The sequence below is a fragment of the Sebastes fasciatus genome, chromosome 22, assembly GCF_043250625.1.
Source record: "Sebastes fasciatus isolate fSebFas1 chromosome 22, fSebFas1.pri, whole genome shotgun sequence".
Taxonomy (NCBI): Eukaryota; Metazoa; Chordata; class Actinopteri; order Perciformes; family Sebastidae; genus Sebastes; species Sebastes fasciatus.
This window is the reverse complement of record NC_133816.1, coordinates 16890244-16907688: the sequence shown is the minus strand read 5'-3', so window position 1 is coordinate 16907688 and position 17445 is coordinate 16890244. Positions and strand designations below refer to the sequence as shown.

The window sequence follows — 17445 nt, the reverse complement described above, 5'->3', positions numbered from 1 at the left end:
TTTTTTGTTTACATTTTCATTTTTTATTTATCATTGTTGTAGGTCTATGGTACGACGGTACGACGGAGTATTAGGGCCACATTGAGGAAAAAAATTAATCTGAGATTTCGAGAATAAAGTCATATTATTCCAGAAAAAAAAAGTCCTAGTATTATGCGAATAAAGTAATAATATTAGTATATATATGTATAGTAGTATAGTAGTAGTAATTTTACGTGTTATTTTCTTTTTTACTTGTAAAGTTATGACTTTATTGTCGTTATATTACGACTTTTTTCTCGTAAAGTTATGACTTTATTCTCGTTATATTACGACTTTTTTTCTCAGAAAGTTATGACTTTATTATCGTAATATTATGATTTTTATTATTATGCGCCAAGATATTCACTGAAGTATTTAAAACCACAAGCAAAGAGTTAAAGGTCCCATATTATAAAAAAGTAAGATTTTCATGTTTTTTTTTTATTATAAAGCAGGCTTAAGTCCTATATGAATACTGTGAAAGTACAAAAGTAAATACACACAGCCCGTATTCAGAAACAACAAAAACATTTGAAACTAGCTGTCAGGATTTCTGCCCATTCGTGATGTCACGAATATACAATATTTAGACCCTTGACACATTTTAAATGTAAACATTCTAAATGTGTCCCTGTTGCAGTGTATGTGAATGTCATCAGCTGACAGGAAGTACACATGGACACAAGCTGTTGCCTAGCAACGCAATTCTGTTGCAATTCCGTCAAGATGCGCTAAAACGGAGCGTTTCAGACGAAGGGTAAATACAGACATGTATTTAGGCTGACAGTATGAGGGAAATAAAGTTTTTTTTGAGCATTACAGCATGTAAACATGTTCTAGTAGAAACACAAAATACAAGTATGAACCTGAAAATGAGCACGATATGGGACCTTTAATAAATATGTTTTACATTTTTTTGATCGGACCACCTTTCTTCATAATTTAGCCGAACAGGGTGGAACTTTAAGAGTGTGACAAAACAGATTAACGACATGAAACCTGGAAAAAAAAAGATATGAGTGAAAGTTTATTGTTCACCCTATTTTGCTCCTTTGAGTTTCCTCTGAAAAAAATATGTCACTTCCTGAAAATGGTCTCAATGGAATTGTAGTCTTTTTTGTGGAGGGCGAGAAACTGCTAACAAACAGTGGAAAATGACTTCTAGGACACACAGAAAATGGTATATATATATATACATATATACATACTGTTTTACAGAATTACATTTTGTAACTTGTAAAAAAACAGTATTTTTTAGTGATCATCATCACACTTAAATTCTGGGTCAGTAATATACTTAAGGTAGCCTTCCTCTACTTCAGCATCCTCATCTCTGGCTGCAGCAGCACCAGCACCTGCCATAGGAGAAGCCAGGTAGACATTTTCCCATCTCCCCCCAGACTCTGTCTGTGGACCCTGACAGGCAGCAACAGCAGCAGCAGCCTCCAGGCCGTGGTTGATGTAGTCGGCCTCCTGGCTGGCCTCCAGCACCGGCAGCTCCGACAGAAGACCTTTCAGTGTCTCGCACAACTCCCCGAAGCCAGGCCTGCGGCTCGGCTCCTTAGCCCAGCAGCTCTGCATCACTTCGTAACTGTGTTTAGGGTGAGATGGAGGAAGGAGAGGGAGGAGGCAGGGTGAGGTATATATAACTATATATATACATACATATTTTCCTTTATTATTAGATAAAAAAGCATAATGCTGTATAGAAGATGTATGTTTTTGTCTTTGACTGGGATATGCACCTAATGCCTTTTATCATCAATTAGGGCTGTCAAAGTTGACACGATAATAACGTGTTCAAATTAGTTTTAACGCTGCTAATTTCTTTAACGCATTAACGCAACTTGCAATATTTAGGTTGTAGAGTGAAGTTACTGGCATCATATGACACTAGAAAACCTAAAGAATTCATTGGTACCAACCATGTCATACTAGCTTGTTGTGAAGGAAGTTAAATAACGCTCCAAACTTACGCTAAATTTTGAAGGGAACAACTGTCATGACCATTTTTAAAGGGGTCCCTTGACCTCTGACCTCCAGATATGTGAATGAAAATGGGTTCTATGGGTACCCTAGAGTCTCCCCTTTACAGATATGCCCACTTTATGATAATCACATGCAGTTTGGGGCAAGTCATAGTCAAGTCAGCACACTGACACACTGACAGCTGTTGTTGCATGTTGGGCTGCAGTTTGCCATGTTGTGATTTGTGCATATATTTGTATGCTAAATGCAGTACCTGTGAGGGTTTCTGGACAATTTTTGTCATTGTTTTGTGTTGTTAATTGATTTCCAAAAATAAATATATACATGCATTTGCATAAAGCAGCATATTTGCCCACTCCCATGTTGATAAGAGTATTAAATACTTGACAGATCTCCCTTTAAGGTACATTTTGAGCAGATAAAAAAGTGATTAATTTGCGATTAATCACAATCAACGATTGTGTCGCAATTAAATATTTTAATCGATTGACAGTCATAATATAACATAATATTTAAAAAACTAAAATTATCAAAATAGTAAATGAGGAATGTCCCTGACTGAGCACAGGAACTCACAGTCTTTGGTCACAGTCCTCGGGTGGTTTGAGTCTGTGTCCGGACATCAGAAACTCCAGCAGCTCGTGGTTGTGAACTCCAGGATAGGGAGTCCTCCCCCGGGACACGATCTCCCACATAGTCACCCCAAACGACCACTGAGAGGACATGGACACAGAATCATAGTTTTACACACTCAAAATTCAGACGTTCAGTAAATATCACAATCCTCAGTGACTGTGTGTAAAGGGATGTTCCACGCAGAAGACTGAACTCACCACGTCACTTTTGGTGGTGTAGACGGACTCAGACAGGCTCTCCATGGCCATCCACTTGATTGGCACACGGATAGCTACTTTTTGGCGATAATAATTGCTGCTGTAGATTTTCTTGGACAGGCCAAAGTCAGCCACACACACCCTAAGGTCATCACCCAGCCTGTGGATAAAAAAATGCATAATGAGCACAGGTAGGGCTCTCTGGAGTTTTTTTATATGTTGTCCCTAAACACACCGTCTCCTCTGAGGCCCTCAGTCTGCTACTTTATTAACATTTTAAGCAGCTTCCTTCCCCCAGACACAAGCCATGGTTGAATACCAATGGCTGAGGACAGAGACACAGTCATATTATGAACAAGGAGTCTCTTCATTTGAAGCTCCACCCTCTCAATGTCTCCCCATCTGATGGACTCACATGCAGTTGCGGGCAGCCAGGTCTCTATGCAGGAACCCCCGTGAGCTCAGATAGTCCATCCCTGCTGCAATGTCAATCATGAAGCGCAGGAGACTCTGATGGGGCACAAACTGGAGGACGGGGTAGAGAAAGATTGTGTTCTGTAATTCATTTTTATATTTTCTAACGCACAAATGTGCAGATATAAGCATGTTAAAGTGGCAGTAGGCAGTATATTTTTGGCATCATTGGGCAAAACTTCCATAATAACCTTTCAGCATATTGTAATTCAAGTGTTCTGAGAGATAACTAGACTTCTGCTCCTCCTCATGGCTCTGTTTTCAGGCTTTAGAAAATCTAGCCTGTGACGGGAGACTTTGACCAATCACAGGTCATTTCATTGAGAGAGCATTCCTATTGGCTGTGTGTCATGTGACCGGTACTTGGCGTTCCTTCAAGCCATCTCAACCTGATCTCACCATGGCTGCTGGGTCACAAACTTTCTCATTTTATAGCTAAACCGTGCACTACAAGATGATTCTGAAAACATTTGGCGAGAAATAGGCATTAATGTAACATAATATTGATTCATATTTGATCAGCGCTGCCTAGTTTGACCGTTTGGTCGGAGTACACGAGTGATTGACAGCCAGCTCTCATAGACGGCAGATGGACAGCAGACCACAGATCAGCTCTTACTGCTTGTTTTCCTCCGGTCTGTGAAATCTTGCATAGGCACATGATTTTATTCAGGTTACCTGTTTCATGTACTACTTTCACAATATAGCGACCGTTTCATAAAAATAACTTTTTTTAATCATATTTGCTCCAATCTCGCCTACTTCAGCTTCAAAGACAGTTGTGCTTTTGACAGATTAATTTCCTTCATGCATCGTTGATTTGATATGTACATGTTGCCATGGTTACAGGTTCTCATCTATCGCCAGGTTGTTCACTAAAGTACAATTTTCTGCCAGGGTTTAGCTAATTGGTTCCAACACAGACGGCCAAAATGGACAAAATGATTGCCAGCATGATATCTTTGCAGAGTTGTAAAATCCAGTTTGATAGGCTAGTGCTATTAACCAGTAGTTCATAGAGGAAGATATGTTGCTGGACTTTATTTCAGCAGTTACTTGAGTACAATATTATTATAACCAATAGAGAGGATGGCCAAAGCTAGAAAAACAATGCTGTAGCTGTAATAAACCAAAAATTGTCTTGTGTGTTTGTTTGTGTGTTTCTGTCTATGTCAGCATGTATTGACATTGCAATAAGCCCCATTTATGTATATGCATGTGCTGACTGCATCTCACCATAGGAATATCTCCATATCGTGTAGCGATGAGGAAGCGGCGCAGGTCTCTGTGTTTCATGTAAGGCAGGATGACCAGAGGAACAGGCAGAGTAGAGTCCTCCTCTCTCTGTAGAGTAACCCCTGCAGGACGAACAAAGACACATCTGTCAACAAGGTCGCTGCTGCTGCTGCAGTAGAGGAGAAGTCTGTGGGTACATTAAGCAACCTTTACATTGACTCTAAAACTATATGCACAAACTGTGTCACACAGATTGTAGTTTCCCCAAAAATGATTTTCTGCCACATGATTTAATAATAATGGCGAAAAAGTTTTCAGCTAATAAATGTTTGAGCATTTTACATTACTTGGTTAAGGCCATAGACTGTATACATAAGAAGTGGATGTAGTCACCGTGACGTCACCCATTGGTTTGTGGACGGCTGTTTTGAAGCCTCGAGTTCGGCATTTTGGCCATCGCCATATTGTTTTTTTGCAAACCAGAAGTGACACAGGAGGTGTCGAGCTCAGTACAACCGAACGCTGAATAAGACATTTTCAGGCAACCAAGAATGTTATAATTAACATTCATGAACTGAAAACACACTGTGAAAAGGCATTTTATTTCATTTCAGTTGCTTATTTTCTGCTCTAATCAAAAAGCCAATGGAACAATCCCATTGGCTTTTTGTCGAGAGAACCAGGGCGACGCTAACGTCCTGGTTGGACTACAAAAATTAGTCATCCCTAGAGCACTCTATGCAAATGCCAACCCACTCCAAAAATAAACAAGCAACCAGCATGCAATGGATTCTGGGATACTGCAGAGAGAAAGGGACACAGTGGATGTGTCATGTATGTTATTACAGTCCAATAGAAAACACTGGACAGTGAATTAGGTTAGTATATCTTACCGAGTAGTCGGACCACATTTTCATGATCAAAGTTCTTCATGATATCTGCCTCTCTCAAAAACTCATGCAAGTCTTCGTGGCTGTGGATTCCAACTAGACTCGTGGGACAGAGGAACAATTAGATAAATCAGAAGTAGCAGAGTAGAGTTCTGATAAAGGATTTGATTTCAGTATACCAACCTCTCATGGTCTTCACAGCCACCTTGATGTCCACGCCTTCTTGTGGTGAAAAGAGCCCTTCATAGACTGAACCAAACTCTCCTGGAGAACAGAAAAGACATCTATGACGGTGGTGTTCAATGCACTGGAGTCTTGCTACTGATTTTTACTAATCAATAACCTTGTAGAAGGTGTTCTATGGTGTAATATAGCAAAAGGAATGAACTCCTGTGGTAAACCTACAGACAGACAGGATTATTGTTGATGAGGAATCATGAACTGACCTTTGCCCAGCTCCTTGCCCAGGGTGAGCTGGTTTCTCTCCACCAGGACCTCTTTAAGACTGTCCAGCAGCGTGCTGCTAAGCCCCTCCAACAGCTGGACTACACCCTCCACCCCTGCAACAAACAGGAAATCACTTTGATCACACTGATGTTAATAAAATGGTATTTTTATGTGATTAGATTTATGTCATTTATGTGTTGTGCAATACCTTTCATACCTCCTAAGTTCAAACAAACGGAATACGACACTTACTGTTGACTGGCTGGGGGGGGGCAGGCTCCATCTCCTCTGGACGTCGGTAGGAAATTCCAACGTTCATCGGCAAAAGCTCTAATTCCTGGTCGGACCTGAAGGGAAAAAATTATAACTTTAAATTAATTATCAGTCAGTTTGTCTTTAAAGTTTAGTCATCATCACCTTATCACCACATATGGGAAAATATAGAATTAGTTTCGTCAAGTTTACAAGCCCTGCGATGGACTGGCGACCTGTCCAGGGTGTACCCTGCCTTCGCCCAATGTCGGCTGGGATCGGCTCCAGCCCCCCCGCGACCCCTAACGGGATAAGCGGTTGCAGATGGATGGATGGAAGTTTACAGTTTACAAAATAGATGTAAATGTCCTGGAAAAAAAAAATTTTGACCCCGAGAGAAACAACTGTTCTTTGCATCATAACTCCTTAAATTAATTTCTTAACTGATGTCCCCACAGCAGCTGCAGCTGAAATTAAAATTTGGTAGTAAAATCATGTTGATATACAATTTTATCTTGATAATTACTGGAATAAGATTCACTCTCATTGTGTAACTTTTGTTGTCTTTTCCACCTTCCCCCATGGTTTCCTCAGCATGCTGCTGTGTCCAGTCCACAGTTAGTGGAGCTCCCCCTCGTGTACACTGACAGTTATTGCAAAGACAAACTATGGTCAGGTTTCATGGATGCATGCACAGCAGGGGGTTAAGAAAAGTCATTACTTCAGTGTCAGGATAGCCTATATATATATATATATATATATGGACATTTTCAGTATTTAGAAATGAAGCAACTTGCTGATAAGTGGTAAAATTACTTTTTAGAGGTAAATTTGATATGTGATATGTGACAGATGCGTTACGTTACTCATAATGTTAGACGTCTGCTGTGTACATGACAAAAGATTACTCATATGAAACTTCCAATTCAGAATTGAAGTATTGTTTATCGGCCACAGGAATAAGAAAAGAGTCTGCACACCTTCTTGTGATTTTGATAAATGCTAGGCTTAACAACATGATTAATTTTCCACGTTGCTGCTATACCAGCTTTTCAATATCCATTAAACAACCATGAATGCACAGTGAGCCAGTGTGAGCTGTCTTACCTTTACCCTGGTGTTTCATCATCACCAGGTTCTCTGCAAAACTATCCACCACCTTATTGAAATTCAGAGCTCTGACCAGACTGCTAGATACAAATAGTCTGCACTCTTGAGCTGAAAGGTTTTCTTTTGAGATGTTGAATATTTCCACTCAACACTTTTCGGATTTGGCACAAAATTCCACTCACATTGATCTCCTCATAAGCTCTCATTCATTTGTTTTCTACTCCCAGTGTGTGTCACAACGACGGCCCTCAGAAACTCGTCTATATTATATGAAGCATTGTAATTTTATCAGGATACATTATGTTCTGTAGTTATTTTGATTATTGTCCCGTCTAACTCTCTCAACGACAGATTCACTCACAGTAACTTTAAAGTAGTAGACCAAAGGAACAGAAGTGGAAGGTCCCATTACCTGAGTTTAGTGTAGTTCTGGCGCAGGACACCCACAATGATGGGGATTACAGCCATGAGCAGCAGGATGACAGATAAAACACCAACAGTCAGCCAGATGGAGAAGCGACTCTGGTGCTGAGGAGCTGGAACCATTGGAGGCTCTGAGATGTTTAAGCCTGGGGTCACAGGGATCACCGGTACCGGTACCACTGGTGGAACTTTCCCTGTAAGAAAACACAAGTGAGGTAGCTAACATTAGCCACCAAAAGCTACTGGTCATACCAGACCAGAGACTGTATATATAAAGATGGATGACATAACAGCTCCATAAAAGTGAAGCTAAAACATCTGGATCGCCCCCCTTGTCAGTTTCGTCAACTTAAATAAAGTGATGACTTCTTGACGGATTCGCTAAACAAATGCAGATACATGATCTTTTTTTTTGTTTACTATAATAATGTTAGAGCCGAAATAGAGTTTGTGTTATTGTGGTTAAATAAATGTAGTGTAATATTTGCTAGATTGCTGCTAGACAACCCTTTTAATACAAGGCATATAGGTTTTTAGCGCAGTGAAAATATAGTTTTTGAAAGGCTAAATGCCAACAAATATGAATTGAAGTAGAATATTTCGTTTTGAAATCATCACATCTATCTTTTTTTCAATACATTTTGACTTTTGGACTTTACAACGCTTTGGTGTTATTAGAAATGTTTTGATCACACAAGTCACAAACAATCCTACGCAGCCGCCACTGGAATCTAATTCTACAAATAGTATAATACTAATAATATTAGTGTAGCCTAATCCTTATCTGCAACTGTGCAAATTGTACAGAATGTGGCCTGCTAAGTAGCAAAACAAATATATATCTTTTTAAATAGTTTTATATACAGACTTTTGTATAAATTATCCAGTAAGTGTGATATTATGATTTTAGTTTCACACAAGCAAAATCTATTTTTGACAACCGCAGAGCAGACAAATCCTGGCGGCTGCAGGAACAAAATGTCTTAGTGTGCTGAGTTGAGCATGACTCAATGACTCCAACTTTTCTCTTAAAAGAGGAAGATTGAGTTTCGAAAGTTTCATAGTCCTGCTGTCACAGTAGGAAACTAAATTCATGGTTGGGAACTGAAACCAGATTTGAACCCTTGCATGTTTTTTTTTCACCACACTGGCTGCCACTTCCCTGTTTGAGGAGGTATATTTGGCTCACTGTTCCTGAACTATCTAATGTGTTGACTTCATCTAGTCAGGTTTACATACATCTGTGCATTGTAACAGTGGCAGTGGATGAAGGCAGCGCTCCCCGCAGGGTGGATATATCATTCCAGGCTTGCACTGAGAGTCTGTAGTCGCGCTGTGGATCCAGTTCTGTGATGCTGACTGATGTGTCGGTGAGCCCCGCCGAGTCTGGCAGGAAAACCACATCGTCCCCACAGGCCTCCCACTGATGGCCAGAATCTGCTCCCCTCTCGCACTTGATGCTATACTTGACTTCTTGTCTGCCTCCCCGGTCATGAGGAGGATCCCACGTCATTATCAGCACAGAGTCATTGAGATGATTAGCTGTTAGATTCACGGGGGCAGAAGGAGGCTCTGTGGAGGACAAGACAGGGAAGCAAAACATGCTGAGACTGCATAATCTACAAAGTATGTATCATTACAGTAGATGAATGTATACAGTTACAGTAGAATGTAGACAACAAGTGGCATTAATCAGTTTACAATAAATACATAATCAAACTGCAGCAGAAATGGATAACACTGACGAGTAACAAGTGAAAAAATAATCCATTATTGTCTGCTACGGTGTCTTTTCTGATTATACAAGTAGGGGATGCCAAAGTTGACAATTTTCTAATTCCCATAGGGGCTTTAATGTCTAATCCCATACATCAGTTTTATAATAGGATGACAGCTGTTTATTTTCACTGAGTGTTTCTTACTGGTGCAGCCGAGGTCATCGGGGTCAGTTGGCAGGCGGCTGAAACCCTGTCGACAGTCGCACCTCTCTGATCCCTCCCCGTGTGTCCTGCTGTTCGGCGGGCACAGCCGGCATTCTGCGCTCTCATTGTTGGCTGGTTTGTAGTAGCCCATCCTACATGCTGGTGAAATAGAAAGAGTGAATGTCTCTCTAACTACCACTGATACTGGTAGTGAAAAGCTTTTTTCTAATGTGGTTATATCATCTCTTGTAGGTCGTGAGATACAGTTTCAGTTCAGTTTTACTTTATGTTCCACTAGTGGCAGTCTGGTAAAGTTGGCCTTCAAATGAAGCTCGCGAGCTCGTGAGAACATCGCTGCTAAGCAACGTCAATATTAACGTTACTGTCGGCATCTAGAAGCCACATAAGCTAACAATTAAGCAAACCAGTAAGTGGGTAACATAATGCAGGAAATGCAAAGACATAATGACGAAAGAAAGATGAAGCCGTTGGGAATATCAACATTTTCCTCAGACATATACAATTACGAAAAAAAAACGATAAACGACTAAAATTACAATATATTCACTTATTATGTACAGAAAAATGAACTTCCATGGCCTCCGCTATTTCTGACAACATCAACAAACACGTCACAACTCGTGAACTCGGAGCTTGCGAAGGTTGTGAATACCACAAGAGGACTCTGTAAACACCCCCTCCCCCCCCCCACCCCCATTTGAAGGCACCAATAGACTCTATGTAAAGATGGACGACATGACAGCTCCCCAAAAGTGAAGCCAAAACATCTAGATCGCCCCCTGGTGGCTGGCTGCAGTATAGGTCATAAATCCCGCCCCCTCCATGTTAGTGGATGGGACATGGGTCAAACTAAAAAAATCAAAGTACACGTCAAATAATTTTTTCCCAAAGATGTTTTCTGTCATTTTAGGTAGTTCTTATCACGCTGATGTTTGTGAAAGTACAAGTTAATTTTTCTGATAACTTTGGTTTTAATCATTTGATGCTATAAAAGGGTGTGTGATTGACAGCTGTGAGTCTCTCGCTGACAAGCTGCAGCTCACGATTGGTTCAGGATACCGCCACTCCACACCCCGATCACTACTGTGCAGACTCAGGCTCCAAATTACCTCAAAATCTCAAGATGGATATTTTGGTTTCACTTTTGTACAGTGGGAGGAAGCGGAGAGCGTCGGCCATCTGTATATACAGATTATGGTCCAGACCTAAATGCCTCGAGGAATTAATAACCAGATGGCTGTCACATTTGCTGTGCGTATTCCCAGAAGAAGGATTCTGAGAATGATTGTTGATCAACACACAGGAAATACTGTATGTAGGAGGGAGACTTTTATGGTGAAGAGGATGTGAAAGTCTTCTATCCAAGATTATTTTTACCAAGATACTTGTACTGGGAAATGTTTGAGTCAGCTCATGACTTCCTTGTTTAGCTGCAGCTGTTGCAGAAACATTGGACAAAAATAAAATGTTGTCACGGTGACATGTGTGGACCAGATCATAATTTGTTGTGTGTTTTAGGACAACTCATTGTCATGTCATTGTGTTAGGAATTGGAAAATTAATGCAAAATAAAAACATTAGTAAAAACATACATACAAAATCAAAATTCAGCACACTGACACACTGACAGCTGTTGTTGCCTGTTGGGCTGCAGTTTGCCATGTTATGATTTGAGCATATTTTTTATGCTAAATGCAGTACCTGTGAGGGTTTCTGGACAATATTTGTCATTGTTTTGTGTTGTTAATTGATTTACAATAATAAATATATACATGCATTTGCATAAAGCAGCATATTTGCCCACTCGCATGTTGATAAGAGTATTAAATACTTGACAAATCTGCCTTTAAGGTACATTTTGAACTGATAAAAAAATGTGTGATTAATTTGTGATTAATCGAGATTACATATTTCAGTCGATTGACTTAGTCTTAGACTTTTTTGAAAAAATCTGAAGTCTGAAATTAAAGCCAGAATTCTCAGAAAAAAATATTTACAGTCAAGAATCACAACCTTAAACTCTGAAACTACTTCTAACTTCTCAGAAGTGTGTTTTTGTTTTCTCTTCAGTAAAGCAGAAAATGTGTCATCCATACTATTCTGGTATTGATTGTTGTGCCAGCACAGATACTTTAATGGTATTAGAATAAAACGTAAACCTCCATACCTTGACAGGTGTCATCTATGACTTGATGCCCGGGTTCACAGGTACACCCTCCCTGCAGTGGACCCCATACTCCATCCACACCACACTCTCTGACAGGTGGAAAATCCTCCTCAGCTCCCGTCACACAGGAACCCGTCACGGGACCAGACATGGCCCCCGTCCCCTTAAACAAGGCCAGGTGAGCAACGGTGTCAGGGCACTTCCTGTAGTACAGTCTGATGGATGATACCAGCACACATCTTCCTGAGTAGGAGAAAGCCAGATGGAAGCCTATGTGGCTGACAGAGCCCAGGCTCAAGGCCAGGCTGCGGTTCAGTTGGCTGGTTAGCTGGTTATGAGGGACTGTGTCAGGGAAGGGCTTGGAGGTCTGAAGGTCCAGGACTGACCCGCTAGTTTGAAATCTTGTGATCGGTGTGTCCGATCCAAAAAGGTGAACTTGTAGCGGACCGAGCTGACCGGATTTCTCCTCTTCTTGGGCGAATGAAATATCCATCATTAGATAGTGGGCATCTTTCCGCTCCATCCACTTGCTTAAAACAGTTCTCCTTATGCTTTTTCCACAAGCGTGGAGCACAGGCACCGGACTCGATGTACCCACTCTGAGCTGAACATCACTCCACTGGAGGGAAGAAGCAAAAAAGCATCAGTGAAAAGCTGCAGGGTTGAACTACAGGTACACACAAAAACCCTGATGAGACTCAAGACTAAACCTGGAAGATACCAGTGGAATAACAGGATAAATAAATAATATACATAATGTGATAATTAAACTTAAGCACTTGTTATTCATGACCGATTATTAATTTACTGTGATTTGTGAGATAGTTGGTATCTAAAATTACTTTTCCAAATTCATATCCTGTGATTTAAAGGTGCAAAATTCCAAATTCAGAGCAGCTAACGGTGCTAACGGCACTAACAGTGCAAATGACGCCGATGGTGTTGACAGTGAGCTAACAGTGGTCTGGACAGCGTTATCAGCCTTAACTGCCGTTTGTGAAGTGTAGAGCGGCTGCCAACAGAGAGACTCACATGCACTAAAAGCACGCACGCATAACCAGCCCGGCTATGTCAACAAAGCACAGCAAGGCCCAAACACGGACGGAGAGTGATCCAGGGATGACGCATTTTTGTAGGCCAACCAGGAAGTTAGCATCTCCCTGGTTCCCTCCACTAAAAGCCAATGAGGATTTTTTTCCATTGGGTTTTGGATTATAACAGAAAATAAGCTCTGCGTCAAACAAACTTTTATGATACTTGCACATTTGGTTCAGCAAGATATTCTCCACAAATGAACACCACTTTTATGATGATCGCCAGAAGTAAAAAAGCTAATGTTAGGCTATAAACGAATTACACCACGGTCGCTTGAACGTGAGTATACACGACGAGGCTGTAAAGGAGGACGAGTCAGCGTCATGACGTTTAGTAGTCTAATTTAGCCACCTGTTAGCAACCGCCTTTTTTAAGACACATAAAGTCTTCAAAATTCATGAGTGGGATATTTATTGATGTATTTAATGTCTTAATCTCTTCCTTAAACCTTATTTCAGGCATCTATCTAAAAACCCATTGAAAAAACCCATTGACTTCCAGACGAGAAGTATTAAAATGGTAACTCATTTCTGGGTTTTAGGATTAATTCCTGTAGCACTCTATTCTCTGCTCAGGTAGATATTACTTCTCTATATCTTTACAAAGCTGACACTTGTTTGCTGCTACTTTAATGCTTTGAATTTAGCACCTTTAAATAATATTTCTTTTACATAAAACACCAGCTACAGGCAGCTTCTATACCATAATTTACACTGGTTGATAATGTCAATAAAGTGCTGAAATGAATAAACATAGGCTATGTTAATAATGAACCACATTACACAGTTATAATATAGATTAAATTGAGTTAGAAATTAACAATTAGGTCTAACTCTTGTAATGTCATTATTCAGCGATTAATTCAATTGTGTTTTACATGACACAAACGTGTCACTTAGCAACCCAACGTACTTCTCCTCGGGGGTCAGATGTCCATTCCAGTCTGGTCTGTTTATCTGAATGGAAAATCTCCACTAAACAAAGAAAAGGAAAGAGAGAGTCAACTCTGTTACTGACCAAACTGAAATACAACAGCAGCTCATTTCCAGCAGCACAGCACATTGTAACCTATAGATACTGTAGGATAGGGCTGGAACAATACATTGCATCACATTATGTCAGTCAGTATTACGCTGCTCTTGACTCAGAACAGAAAAATTCCCCCAATTTCCCTAAGTGATCTCAGTACGTCTTCGTCAGGGTGGTGCCTGACTTTGCTTCCTCTTTCTAGATAAAAATCTATTTTGCTGAGTTCAGTGGATTTATTTTTGCTCTCACAAAATGTTATCATCAAATCTCATGAGAATATTTGAGTTAAAGGAGAGAAAGGTCACGTATAGGTTTACTTATTAGAAATGGGTCATCCATAACTGTATTCTACAAACAATGTACAGCTTATTCTGCACTTCAGTCTATTTTTTTTTTTTTTAAACTCTCTACCTCAGTTCTTATCCCGCATTATATTCCATATTTGACATTTCTTAATATCTATATCTCCTATATTTTATTATCCAGCACTATATCACTTTCTGCACTATATTCACATTTTTAATAGTCCCGTATCTCAGTTGTTACCCTGCACTATATTCATTTCTAACAGTTTCTTCATCTCCTGTTATTTTTATATCTGGTATATTTTTGTATACTATGTAATACTTACTTGTGCCTTTTTACTAATATGTTTGCACTATGGAACTGTGATGCTGGAAACTTGAATTTCAATAAAGTTACTATCTATCTACCTATCTATCTAAGAGTTAGAATAGAGTTGAGTATACTATGAAAAAAATAGGTTTAAAAAACGCTAAATTTCTCATGTCAAACATTTTAAAAGTGTATCAGGGCTTTGAACATGAGGTATATGATGACCATGCCCATGCTCTATTACATCTCATAAATTGTTGCAGCAATCTTTGGGTTGATACCATTTGTTACACAGATTTGGTGCTAGATTTAACCATTTTGTTCACCTCAAGAATTGATACAAATTATCAAAAATCCCTCCAGATACCACATTAAGACACCAAGACCTTGAGGAACACTATAGAAAAAGCCATGCTGTGATTTGGAGATTTCTGCAAGAATTGCATTTTTCACTTCTGTTGTGGAAACCGTTCTCTCTCTAGTTTGTGGCTGTAAAGTTTCATGAGAATGTGATTATCACCACAGGTCATTTTATACAGTGAGGTCAAGTTTAAAAAAAAATGGTCTCACTACAATGAAATGTCTCCTATGGGACTAAAATCATCACACATGAATACAGTTGGGCTCATTGGATCCAAAAGAGTCTCAGCCTTACAGTGATACCCAATTTATGCAATTACAAGACTGTTTAGGGACCCCAGTATGCAGAAATATTCAAACACATCATTTTAGAATAGGCGAAAATAACACCTAATAATAATAATAACACATCCCTCTTTATACTGCATTCAAAATACTGCATGTGATTATCATAAAGTGGGCACATCTATAAAGGAGAGACTCGTGGGTACCCATAGAACCCATTTACATTCACATATCTGGAGGTCAGTTGGTGAATTTTGCACCGCTCACATGACACTAGCATGGCTGTGGACTTGTTACACAATACTTTTGCATTCTTTTGCAATAGTTTTTTAATTAATATTTTTTCCTCTTGAAAAAACATGGTACTTTCCTATCAGCCCACGCTGTAAACATGATGTTCACTGGGGTTGTATGGAGGACGGTAATGAGGCAGAAATGCATAAAGAAGTGTAAAAAGAAATGTGTAAAGAAATGTATAAAGAAAATAATACATCAATAAATAAGTTTGGGGAAATAAATAACGGGTGAAAAGCAAAGGGAAAATCATGCATAAATAAATAAATAAATGCAAAAATAAATAAATAAATACATGTAAAAAATAATGAAAATAAATAGAGAAATAAATAAAAGGAAAAATTGTGCATAAATAAATAAATGCAAAAAAAGTGTAAAAAAAATAATAAAAAATAAATAGAGAAATAAATAAAAGGGAAAATTAAAGAGAAGAATAAATAAATACGTAAATTAAAACAAAAATATCAATTTATGTCACATTTTAACAATTAATTAATGGCTACGTTTATTTTTAATATTATTTTTTCCTTCATTTGAGGGAATTATTGTAAATGTTACTACACTACGAATATCTGTCAGCCATAGGCAGTTGTTAAGATTCATTTTACATAAAAAGATATGATTGGTTTACAGATTATGATAAGGTGGTATAGGGTAAACTATATACTCAACAGTATAAAGTAGGTCAAATTAGCTCGACCTCGACCAGCTGCAGCATTAAATTGCTGCTTAAAGAGTGATGCATCAATAGAAATAACCCAACAAAGTTTTTACTTTTGATACAATCATTACATTTTGCTGGTAATACTTTTTGTCATTTTGATCATTTTGAACTTTTGCTTGTAATAATACTTTTGATACTGTTATTGCTATCTACTTTTGAATACTTCTTCTAAACACTGACTTTTGCACAAAATAAATCACGCTCTTAATATAATATGCAATATAATATTTGAAAAAGTAATTTGTCTGAGGGGATTTTTATTCCTATTTGGCACGATACAATAACTGTCTATGTGTGTGTGGAGAGATCATATATTAATCTATATTATACACAGTGCTTTTTATCAACTCCAGACTTCCTGTAACACTTCCTGACAAACACTGTAATGAGTTTAAATATATGGTAATACCATCAATAAGCATTTTAAAGTTGCATAATAGAAACTTTGTTCCATCCTGAATGTAAAACACCTGAGCACTCACCCTCCTCTGCTTGATATTGAATGTCACAGCCAGCTTCCCACGTCCAGATCCACAATAGGGTCAAAGTAGGCCAGACACGCCACAGTATAGTGTTACACACAGACATGTTTTCAGCTTGTTAGAAATGTGTCACAATCATAATCCACTACTGCCCGTCCTTAACACCCAGCCTGTCAGTGAGCTCCTCGGGGTCAGTCTTTCGGGGTGGGGGTCAGTAAGATGAATGATGTCTGTGTTTACATCTACGTATGATTTGACTCAGAGGAATGTCGTAATTAAAGTGCTGAAATGAGCCTTCCTCCTTTGGAAAATACGCCTCCCCCTTCAGGAGTTCCTGTATTTCTGTGCCAATGCTGCTACTGATTCTTTCAAAGACACAATAAAACGATTATACTCCAGAACACACAAAATACAGCAATGCTATCAGAACAATACTAAACAAAACTAAAGTACATAACTATAAGACATGCTATGAAAGCCTAGATATATACCTAGACATGACTAACATGTATATAAGTAACTTTATGTGCTCCCTATATATTAAGCTTTACCTTGAAAAAATATATATTTTTAATTATTTTGTCGTATTCTCTGTCATTCAAAAAGTTTCTTAAATTAAAAATAAAATAATAATAATAAAATTAAAATTAAATAATATATATATATATATATACACACATATATATATGTATATGTATATACATACTCATACCAATATAATACAATCAATTTAATTATTTTATACAATATTAAATAAAACGGCATGAGATGTGCAA

The 17445-nt window shown here is 38.7% G+C and overlaps 1 protein-coding gene across 1 annotated transcript; it reads right to left on the bottom strand.

The window, feature by feature from the left end:
* Window positions 1-444: 444 nt before the first annotated feature.
* LOC141760784 (tyrosine-protein kinase receptor TYRO3) lies at window positions 445-16919 on the bottom strand. The gene is made up of 15 exons (XM_074623855.1): window positions 16670-16919; window positions 13793-13854; window positions 11786-12404; window positions 9598-9756; window positions 8915-9247; window positions 7665-7869; window positions 6143-6237; window positions 5890-6003; window positions 5627-5707; window positions 5447-5539; window positions 4554-4675; window positions 3259-3368; window positions 2844-3003; window positions 2587-2723; window positions 445-1612 (listed from the first exon to the last, which is right to left on the bottom strand). Exons 1-15 carry the CDS (start codon window positions 16773-16775, stop codon window positions 1276-1278), a joined length of 2733 nt encoding a protein of 910 aa, XP_074479956.1. The 5' UTR covers window positions 16776-16919; the 3' UTR covers window positions 445-1275.
* Window positions 16920-17445: the final 526 nt, after the last annotated feature.

Excerpts from the sequence above, each read along its gene's own strand:
- LOC141760784 (XM_074623855.1), bottom strand. The coding sequence starts at position 16,775 with ATGTCTGTGTGTAACACTATACTGTGGCGTGTCTGGCCTACTTTGACC. Across the intron at positions 13,855-16,669 it reads TCAATATCAAGCAGAGGAGG|TGGAGATTTTCCATTCAGAT; the intron begins GTGAGTGCTCAG and ends TTCTTTGTTTAG. Across the intron at positions 7,870-8,914 it reads CACTGTTACAATGCACAGAT|GGAAAGTTCCACCAGTGGTA; the intron begins GTATGTAAACCT and ends GTTTTCTTACAG.